The sequence below is a fragment of the Lemur catta genome, chromosome 12 (genome assembly GCF_020740605.2).
Source record: "Lemur catta isolate mLemCat1 chromosome 12, mLemCat1.pri, whole genome shotgun sequence".
In the NCBI taxonomy this organism is placed as follows: domain Eukaryota; kingdom Metazoa; phylum Chordata; class Mammalia; order Primates; family Lemuridae; genus Lemur; species Lemur catta.
In genome coordinates, this window is record NC_059139.1 from 51,881,717 (window position 1) to 51,893,073 (window position 11,357).

At 35.9% G+C, this 11,357-nt stretch overlaps 1 protein-coding gene across 2 annotated transcripts in view; it reads left to right on the plus strand.

The window, feature by feature from the left end:
* Positions 1 to 11,357, plus strand: part of MSH3 (mutS homolog 3) — a 186,608-nt gene that overhangs the window by 1,077 nt on the left and 174,174 nt on the right. Inside the window, exons 2-4 of one of the 2 annotated variants that reach the window (XM_045566469.1) lie at positions 851 to 971; positions 7,295 to 7,515; positions 10,951 to 11,166. In XM_045566469.1, the coding sequence (XP_045422425.1) occupies positions 851 to 971; positions 7,295 to 7,515; positions 10,951 to 11,166 (558 nt within the window). Of the gene's footprint in view, positions 1 to 850; positions 972 to 1,086; positions 1,147 to 7,294; positions 7,516 to 10,950; positions 11,167 to 11,357 lie in introns of those variants that run through there. The other variant, XM_045566470.1, reaches the window with a different exon arrangement.

The following is an 11,357-nucleotide window of genomic DNA, read 5'->3' on the forward strand; positions in this document are numbered from 1 at the left end:
CGGCCGTCGCTCTTTTTTTCTTCTTTTTTAAAACCAGGGATACTGCCACCGGAGAAGGCCGAAGGGTGAGCCCTTACTGGGGTTCCCTGCGCAGTATTCTCAAACTGGGGATGTGAAAGGAGATTACAGATTGCCTTTTAGTCACCTAATGCAGGTGACAGATTGCTTCAAAATCTTGTTGCCATCATTTATATTTCTTCCCTAAAGTGATTGTTTCTCTCTTGCCTGTGTTTTTTTGGGATGACCTACATTTTCATGAATTCACCAAGATTTTATTTTGCACCCATCATTTAGAGGGTATTTGGTGAAGGACTTAAGTAAGTTTTTTGACAGGTTTCCTGCCAACAAAAAGCTCATAATTTTGTTGCATGTTTAGTGGTGCATAGCCCTTCACACAGGAAACAGTTAAATTACAGTTAACATTTTAAAAATGATAGTGTTCTTTTATTATCTGTCTTTTCTCTCTAATTGTGCCTTTGATAAGTAGATAGTTATGTTTCAGATATATCTTACCTATCATATGTAAGTAGAATTGTTGAAGTTTTATAATTTGAGATAACTGAAGGGTGACTGAGTAAAGAAAGGTAGCAAACTTGATTTCAATTAGTTCTAAAAGGGCTTGAAGTACTTAGGCTGTGACCTCCAAGTCATCAGAGTCTCCACTTTCTCTTTGATGATAATAAAAACAGTTCACCCTTAGACCTTTCCAGAGCTAAAAGGAGATGAGTCTATGAAGGGTGGATGGCAAGAAACTTGGCTGTCATTCAGGTGTAAGGTTTAAATTATTTAACATACATCAGGCCTTCTCAGAATACAGATAACACATCATTTTGTAACCTTTCTGATACAGGTGGCAGAAATTGACAGAAGTAAAAAGAGACCACTTGAAAATGGTGGGCCTGTTAAAAAGAAAGCAAAGAAAGTCCAAGAAAAGGAAGAAGGAAGTGATTTGGTAATGTCTGGCAAACCTGGTGAGTTGTGGGCAATGATTCTTCCTTCACCCCAGTCATGGCTCTGATATTCTTGAATTCTCCAGAGGGCAGAGGAGGTTGTTGAAGAATTGTGTCTTTTTTCTTTGCAGAGAAAGGTCCCTACTGTGCCTGAGAGTAGTGGTCCTTGTATATGTGGTGGTGATGTGTGTAGGAGGTAAGTTAGGTGGATGGTAGAGCTGGAGTTCTGTAATTTAGCTAGAGTACTCCCAGCTTTCTCTTTTTTTCCTCTAGCTATTTTTGTTCTGATTATATTAATAAGTAGGCATTCTTGATATAAAAATTTCAAACAGTACAGAAATTTGGAAGATAGACAATAAAAGATCCCATAACCCCTGCCTTTCATTGAGGCCTACTGCTAATTGTTTGAGGCTCTGTGTGTTCTTCCAGATTTTTCTATTTATACACATATATATATGGACACTCATAGACCCACAAATTAGTTTAATATTGAAATAATTATATTTTACAGGTTGTATTATACTATATATAGTAATTTGCAACTATTTTTGCTTAACAAGACATTTTGGACAATTTTTAATGTATCAGGACATGTAGATCTACCCTCTCTCTCTCTTTTTTTTTTTTTGGCGTGGAGCTGCTCTTTATGCTAAAAGGCACTGAATAAAAACAGCATTCTTGAGTTTCTGGACTTTTAGAGGTGTGTTGAGTATAGATGGTTGAGTGGACTTTTCTCTAGTTTTTGGCCTTGGAGAATTTGTGATAAAGGAAGATAGGAAATCTCTCTTTCTTCATTATCCCTAGGAAATTAGGTAAAGAGAATGAGACGAAGAAAAAAAAAGTCCCAATTTAGTGGGCCTCTCCTGTCTTTGTTTTCTTGGGGATGACCTTTATTTTCATGAATTCACCAAAGTTTTATTTTGTACTCCTCATTTAGAGGATATTTGGTGAAGGACTTAAGTTTTTGGCAGGTTTCTGTCTGTCCACTGGAGATACATGTAAGGTATCTATCCTTTCATAAAAGGTGAAATTTGGATCTAGGATCAACATGACAGCCTTAGTATGAAGTAACTGCAGGAATGTAGATGTATGGCTAAGAAGAAAAATAAGTCTGACAATACCTCACTCCTTTTCCTTTCTGAAGGGGGTGTGGAAGGAAGTATGACGTTACAGAACTTGCCATGTGCTAATGTTGCATCTCTGGGTCTTTCTACCTTTATTTGCTTCATTGCTCTGCACAGACCTGTTCTTGAGGTCTACAAGCAGTGAATGAGCACCCACTATTTTGAAAACCCTGTCATTGTTCTAGAACTTTTTGTAGTTCATTTATTCTTCCCAAGAACCCTTGTTGTCCTCCTTGTATAGAGGAAGAGGTGAGTGATACTGAAGAGAATTAAGAGTTACCACAGTTAAGTAACTTAACCAAGGCCGCACAGGACAGTGCAGATTGAAAGTTGTTGAAATAAGACAACAGACTTGAAATGTTTTCAAATCAGATTACAGGTGGCACTCAGGAAGAAGGGAGAGGAGCACCCACTAGTTGGAAGCTGGATGACTACTACACCTCAGTTTTTTAAAAAAATAGCAATTATTAAGATACAGTTCTCATACCAGACAGTTCACCCATTTAGCATGTACAATTCAATGGCTTTTAATATATTCCTAGAGTTGTACAACCATCATCAAAATCAACTTTAGAACCTTTTCATCAGCCCAAAAAAGAAACCCTGTACTCATTAGCAGCCACCCCCCATTTCCCCCAGCACTCCCCATTCCCTGGCAACTACTAGTCTACCTTCTATCTATGGATTTGCCTATTCTGGATGTTTCTTATAAATGGAGTCATACAGCATGTGGCCTTTTTTATCGGTTTCTTTTACTTAACATGTTATCTGTGTTGTAGCATGTATTAGTACTTAATTCCCCTTTTAAAAAAATTTCATTTTCTTATTGTGGTAAAATACCCATAAAATTTACCATCTTAGCTGTTTTTAAGTGTATAGTTCATTGGTATTTAGTACATTTATATTGCTGTGCAACCATCATCACCATCCATCTCCAGAAATCATTTAATCTTATAATTTTGAAACTCTGACCCATCAAACAGTAATTCCATATTACTCCCTGCCCCGACCCCCTGGCACCTACCATTTTACCTTCTGCCTTTATCATTTTGACTACTCTAAAGTACATTCATTCCTTTTAATTTCTGGATAATATTGTATAGATTCACCTCAGTTCTTAACTCTTGAATTTACAAGTTATTTTTTTATATCTGGGATCCACAGGGGAAGGAAACTTTATACTCACAAGCAAACTTACATACATTTCAAAAGTGATTTAAATATGTATTTTGAAAATAAAGGGAATAATGTGAAATACAGATTGGAAAAGAGATTAAAAAATTTTTTTTTAGTATTTCATATAAGAGATATTATAATAAACAAGGTAAAGTATATATTGGAAAAGTCATATATTTAGAAGAAAGGGGGTCACAGTATTCCTTCAAAGATTCTTAGTCTTTAGCATATGTAACAGGAAGATTTTTTTTTGTTGTTTTATTTTAATTATAGAGATTGACTTGCCTAATATGCCTTTTTTCTTTGGCTGCTCTTAAGATTTTCTCTTAATCATTGATTGTCACACTTTTGATTTTGATGGACCTTAGTCTCGTTTTTATTTTTAAATTTTTATTTATTTATTTTTGTCCGGTTTGGAGCTCATTTAAAGCTTCTTGGGTCTGTAGGTTTATAGTTCTTACCAAATTTGGAAAACTTTTTTGGCCATTATTTTCTCAAATATTTTTTCTGTATCTCTCATCTCCTGAGAGTTTATTACAGGGATGTTAGACTACTTGATGTTATCCCTCAAATCACTGAAGCTCTTTTCATTTGTTTTCCAGTCTTATTTTTCTTTGTGCTTCCTTTTGGATAGGTTCTACTTATATATTTTCAAGTTCAGTGATCTTTTTTCTCCTGTAGTGTCTATTCTGCTGTAACTCTCATTCAGTAAAATGTTCATTTTAGATATTATATATTTCATTTCTAGAAGTTCCATTTTTTCAGTTTTCTATATGAATTATATCTCTTTAAAGCTGTCAACAGAAAAAAAAATCTTCCTTTTGATCCTCTTTTTGCTCATGTTTTTCTTTACATTATTGATTATATGAAGCATATTTAAAAATGTGTTTTCTTGTCCATGTATGCTAATTGTATTATCTTTGTCGTTTCTGGGCCTGCATCCCTTGACTGATTTTTCCTACTTTTTGCATATCTAGTAATTAATTGGTTGGATCATAGATATGTTGAATTCTGTGTTGTCTCCTGCTGGATTTTGTATTTCTTTAAAAAGTGTCGGACTTTGTTCTGGCAAGCAGTTACGTTCCTGTGGATCAGTTTGATCTTTTTAAGGACTATTTTTAAATTTCGGTAGAGAAGGTCTGTAGTAGCCTTTACTCTAGGGCTAGTTTAGCCCTATTCTTAAGGCTTCACCTTTCTAGAGTTGGGAAGGGATGCATAGTAGCAGTAGCACACCAAAAATTACAGAGTATTTCCACCATATAGAGACGATAGACATTCATAACATTAAGAAGATAAATGTAGTTGTGTGCCAGAAGTGATATTTCAGTCAATGATGGATCACATATATGACACTGGTCTCATAAAATTATATGTATTTTTACTATACCTTTCCTCTGTTTAGATATGTTCAGATGCACAAATATTAATACTTACTGTTGTGTTACAGTTGCCTACAACATTCAATATAGTAACATGCTATACAGGTTTGTAGCCTAGGAGCAATAGGGTATACTATATAGCTCATATAGCTTAGGTGTATAGTAGGCTACACTATCAAGGTTTGTGTAAGTATGCTCTATGATGTTTGCACAGTGATGAAATTTCCTAATGATGCATTTCTCAGAATGAAATCATAAAATGTAAATGTTTTAGGAAATGATGAAGTTTGATTATTTATTACTCAACCAGTAGCATCTACCAACCACAAGAGTCTCTGATTACTTCAGTTTTAGATAGTGTTGAAGTTAAGTAAAATATAGAGATGAATCTCTAAGTTTAAAACATTTTATTTGGGAAGCCAGAATTGCAATTTGGAGCATACACATAGACCGGGTGGTCTTGGGTATATCTGAAGAACAAAGAGAAGAAGGTGGTAGGTTTCATAAAAAAGAGAAATATTATGTATTGTTTTGAAAGAAAGATCATTGGCACAAGTAAAGTTTTGGGAGCTAGCAAGCTCTGATTGGTGAGTGACTGCAGTGGGTAAAACTAGTCTTAGCAGCTATTAGATAAAACCGGTTTCAGGTTACAACGAGCAGTTTCAGCAGCCAGGCTTGCAGAGAACTAGATTTTTTGAGCAGTGTTATGTGTTCAGAGTGCTTCCACATCCCCTACCTGACCCTGGCCTCTCTTGACTCTGTTTTAGTTGGGTATTACAAGAGTGAACCACTTTGTATGATCAATGTTCACAATACTCTTTTTCACAAGTACAACCCCAGATTTTTACTCTACCACCATCCTGGGGAAGTTATTTTGTATCCACAGGAAGGAATTCCTTGTATGATATACCTACTTGTAGTATACTTTTAAGGAGTGATTGAAGTATACATTTTGGAAAGAGAAGAGTAATAGTAAACAAGGTGAACATATACATTTGAGAAAAGATTCAAATTTACGTTTTTCAAGGTAAGAGAGTCAGTCACAGGAGACATGATAAAATATACATCTGAAAAAAGGTTTAAATGTAAGTATGGAAAATTTTAAACTTTTAGAAATGAACAAAACACAACTTTTCTCTCAGAGTGTTTTTGCTTTAATAGGGAAGGTAAGAGATGGTAAATGCATGCAGCCCCAGTTACCTTATATTTAGTACTAGCTACCTAATAGTATTGTTCTAAGGGTGAAATAATGTACTCTAGTGCATGGTAGGGACCCAGAAAATGATAATTTCCCTTCTTTTATGGATTGCTTGCTTATAAATAACTACTAATTGGCAGACTGTGATAAGTGATACAGAGAGATATGATCTTGTTACAGAGAAAGGACAGCTGATTTTTATGCTGGGAGGATTAGCAGAAGGTTTCATGGAAAAGGCAGCTTTGAGATGGATATTGAAGAAGAGTACAGTTTTGACATGTGGAAAGCATAGCATGGGCAAAGTGATGGAGGCGGGAAAGCAGGTTTATCTGAGCAGGGTGATTTGGTTTTCTTGGTGAATCGTAATGTCAGTATCTTTAGGTCTTTCCCCTTGAGCTGGTCAAGAGTCTTCCCAGTTTCTGCCTGGAGGGAATTGCTCTGACTGCCTGGATTCTGGAGAGGCTGGAGGTCTCCGTATATAGTAAGCCTATGTTCCTGTCGTCCTCCTGGCTTAGGTACAGTACTCTACCAACTCTGCCTGTTTTGCCTTCCCAGAGAAGAAATCTCCAGTCTGCTGTTTATGTGGGGGAAGGACAGTTGCCTTTGAGCTTGGAGTGTGGTAGAGGTCTAGAGATGAGATTGCTTTGAACTAACCTCTTTCTTTTAGGACCTCTCTTTGCTCTATTTCCAGAGTTACTGGTGCCCTAATTCCTGAGTGTTTTGAGCATTTTGTCTTGAAAATAAGAATGGTTCTTGGTTTTCTTAATTACTTACTTAGGATTTAGCTTTCAGGTGTCTTGAATGGGTTATTGCTCATCTATTTTCCCTTCTAGCTTTATTTTTATTTTTATTCATTTTTTTTCAAGACAGAGTCTCACTCTGTTGCCCTGGATAGAGTGCCATGGCATCAGCCTAGCTCACAGCAACCTCAAGGTCCTGGCTCAAGTGATCCTTCTGCTTCAGCCCCCCAAGTAGCTACAGTCACATGCCACCACACCAGGCTAATTTTTTCTATTTTTAGTAGAGATGGGGTCTCGCTCTTGCTTAGGCTGGTCTCAAACTCCTGACCTCAAGTGATCCTCCCGCCTCAGCCTCCCAGAGTGCTAGGATTATAGGTGTGAGCCACCGTACCTGGCCTCTTCTAGCTTTAGATATTTCATTTGCAATTGTCACCCCTCCTAGTCTCTCTTTCCTTTATGGGCTTATATCTTAAAAAAAAAAAAAAAAAAAAAAGCAGCAAAACCCTACTGTAATAATGGGATTTCAGGAACAAGTGAAATTAGATCTATTTTTCACTATGCCACCTTCATCGTGACCCCAGTGTTCTTTTTTTTTTTTAATCACATTAGTGTTAGGTTCATTGCTTTACTGGGAATCTACCTCTTTAAAAAATTCTGTGCTGGTTATGAATTGGCATAATGAGACCAAAATACTATTGTTATATTTCCTTCTGATTTGTTACCTAAGAGCCAAGGAAATGTCTGAGGACCAGGAGTGTTTTAAAGTCTCTGGAAAAATTGAAAGAATTCTGCTGCGATTCTGCCCTTCCTCAAAATAGAGTCCAGGCAGAACCTCTTCAGGAGAGATTTGCAGTTCTGCCAAAATGTACTGATTTTGATGATATCACTCATCTGCGTGCAAAGAATGCAACTTCTTCTGAAGGTTCCAAATCTCAAATTAATCAAAAGGTATGTAACTGCTATATAGATGAATATCCAGTTAGCCAGAATAGCAGGTTCTGAAGTATTGGTATTCTGTGGGGTCACTCAAGGTAATGGTTCCCAGACTTTGCTGATCATCCAGATTAGCTGAGGGAGATTTTGTCTTTTAGTTTAGCTTTGTTTTTTAAATCCCTGGAGATTCTCATTTACTGTGTTTTAGGGAGGGATGAATTGGTTTGTATTAAGACAAAACAAAATAAAAGCCTTCCAGGTAATTCCACTCTCCTGCCTGGATTAGGAGCCATTGACTTAGAGGGATTCTTTATCAGTAATTAATGCAAGAACAGTTTCTTATAGTTTTCCTTATAGTTTCCATGATTAGTATGGAAAATCACGATGGGCAACTTCTACAGCTGTTTTGAGGTTTTCAGCTGAAGGCTTGGCAGATAAGTAAATTAAGCTAAATGGATATGGGCTTTGTACTTCCATAGTTTCTTGTGTTGCTTTTAATGGTTTTCATCATTGCAAAATCAGGGAATTTAACTTTTGCTCCATCACTGAAACCTATAATTCAGAACATTGGTTGGTTCTCAACCTTAGTTTTGAAAAATTAGAATCATTTGGAGAACTTAAAAAAAAACCAAAAACTGATATTAAGAACCTTCCCTCAGAATCTTATTTAATTGATCTTCACTGAGAATTGAGCTTGGATATTTTTTAAAAGTTCTCATTTTATTTTAATATATAGTCATGGTTGGCAACGATTGAATTACAGAAATGGTTCTATATATGTGTGTGTGTATATATGTGTATATATATATATTTTTGAGTCATTGAAATTCTAAAAAATGCTGTGGCTTCTTTCCTCAGAAAAATGCTTGGGCCAATAAAATTTTGCCTGTAATTTTCAAAAGTTCACATTCCTTCTTCCCACAAAGTCCAAATCTATGAACTCCTCCCTCAGGCAGGCTGATTGGTTGATTTTATCATCAGGAAAAAAAGGGTATTTTTGTTCTTAATCTCTTTTAATATTTAGAGAAGCAGTTCACCTCAATGTAGTGGTCATAAAGTCTATCTGTTAAAGCTCAGTTTGACTGAAGCATTTTCTCCAGGGCCTCAGAAGGGCATGTTTACTATTGCTTTATACATAAAATGACCAACTTGGCATTTCTGCATCAGAGGAAATTAGAAGTAACCAAATAGAAGGGACACCTAGAAGCAGTGGCATTATTACAAGTGATAAGCTGTTTGATGGCATGGGAGGACACAGATGAATGGTAAAAAAGTTACCAAATGAATTAGAGAAGTGGTTTTGTTAGGACCATTAGGAGGGCCAGCAGCATGATAACTCTGGGTAGGTTTTCAAATTTATTATACTCCCTCTGAATTGTCAAGATAAGGTTAAATTGAGTGCAGCATGCTGTTTCTGGAAGTATAAAAGAGAATGTAATATATTTGAGAAGTACTTCCATCCAATTGGTTTTTAAAAAGTTGTTTAATATTCAAGTATTCAGATTGACTTAATTGTTAGTATCCAACATGAATAGAACTTTTTTTCTGAAAGCCTGTCTCATTTCCTAAATGAATAAGGTATGAAATAAGAATAATTTTTTTTAGGAATTGCATTTTTATAAATATTGATTCATTTTACAATATATTGTTTTCTGCCAGGAGTTTGTGACTCTCCCAACGAATCAGGTCCCACAGAGGAACATTGCAAGAGATTGGAGATAAAGGAGACAGAGACAAAGTATAGATTAAAGTGATGGGGAAATCAGGGGTCCTCCAGCATTCCTGTGAGCCAGGAGGCCATGAGTGGAGTCCTGCATCAGCATTTATTCTTTCAGCAAACAATTATTGTCAGTCACCGATTTACATGTACATATCATGAGTTTTAAGTTTCGAGGTCCACCAAAGTAACAATCGACTACCTAAGTATACACAAGCTAAAGATAAAATCGTGACTCAGCAGTAAAGTGTATAATCCAAATGGGATTTATCTAGTCCTCATTTACTGGGACATGAACTCAGGAGAGAGATAGGAACATTGCCTCAGGCTTAGAATAGAAAACTGCTCTTGTCTGCTGGACTGACATCCTTTGATCATTCTCTCTGTCTTTGGATTACAAGTCCATCTGTTTGCAGACCTCCAGGCTGTGGCCCTCAGGCTTCAAGGCAGGGTCCAATTACAGACATCCCTGATCAGTGAAATGTCCCCCTCAAGTTCAAGCAGCATTTGCTCAGTGAACTGACATGTCCACAGGTTGCTCTTTGGCAAAGTCCTGTCCCACTCCTGGGGTTCTCATGTCTTGACCCTAACCCTCAATAGCATTCCTAGATTTTACACAAAAGTCATGGAAACAATATAGAAAATCCATAAAAATTAAAAGCAAATGTCTCTGAGATCTGGTATAATGACCTACATTTCTCTTGCTGCACCTCTCCATTCCTTACCATCTTCTTTTTGCTGATTTTTAAAGATTTTCAGGGTTACACTATTCAAATAAATTAAGTCTTTTTGAAAAGCTAATGTCTTTACCTGCTGTTTCAGGTAAGCTGAGTTTTGTAAATATTTGGCCACTGCAAAGTACATGTTTCTGGGTTTTCTTTTGGACTGGGTCTCCCCTTCCTGGGCCAGTTTACTTTCTTTCTCCTTTCTTCTTGCTTGTCACTTGTCTTTTAGTCTGTATTTTTGATTCTAGAGGTAGCTGGGTAAATTTTTAGTTGTTAGCAGTGACAGAGTGACAATTAATTAGAAGTTGGATTTATCCTATCAATTTGTCTTACTTTTTTCAAAATTGAGTCTAATAAGCAAGGAATTTTCCCTGAACTGTGAATTGGAGTTAATTATGATTCTCATCACAGGAAGGTAAGGAGAGTAGCAATACTAACATTGAAAGTGTAGCCTCGTGCTATATGTTTTCCAAAAGCTCTTTCTCATATTTCTTTTCCAAAACAATCATGTTTCTTTCTTAGAATAAAGATTTTAGAATATACTGTTTTTTAGAGTGTGCTTGGAAATATAATACATTATCTGTTGGCATGCTTGCTCAAGTCAAGTGACTCTACTCTGTAACCGCCTACTCCTGAGAGAGAGTCAGATTCTTGTCCACTGGCCTTTTGTGCATTACACACCTGAGAATAAATAATAAAAAAAGAAATGTTGATAATAGATTCAGTGAAATCAAATTTAAAAAGAAGTATATAAAACACTAAAATGTTACAATTTCAAAATTTGCTTTGTTATATGATAGTTTTGTTTGCTCATAATTTTTTTAACCTTTCAGTTTCAAAAAATTTCTCACCTACTGATAACTTGCCTGAATACTACAGTGTGCTTCTATAAACTTTTCATCTAGATTCACCAAGTGTTAGCTTTTTGCCAAATTTGCATTTTCTCTCTCTGGGAACTTATTATTATGGTTAATACTTTTTAAACTGTGTAAATCTTTTGGTTGCCAGGATAAGACACTTTCTGATGTCAGTCAATTTGGATCATCATGTAGCAGTCATGAAAATTTACAGAAAACTTCTGATTCTAAACCATCTAACAAGCGGTCCAAAAGCATCTATACACCATTAGAATTACAATATATAGAAATGAAGCAGCAGCATAAAGATGCAATTTTGTGTGTGGAATGTGGATATAAATACAGATTCTTTGGGGAAGATGCAGAGGTAAGTTGTTTTTTTCAAACACTATTTCATGTTTTTCTTGTCCAGCCTTAGATATTTTTGAGTATTTTTATTTCATTTTATAACTTTATATAAAAGCTAATTTGATCAACCACCATTTAAAAATGCTGTCATTTAAAGTAAAAACTAAAAATAACACAAGAAACCTGGTGCAAGCCAGACTTGGTGGGGGA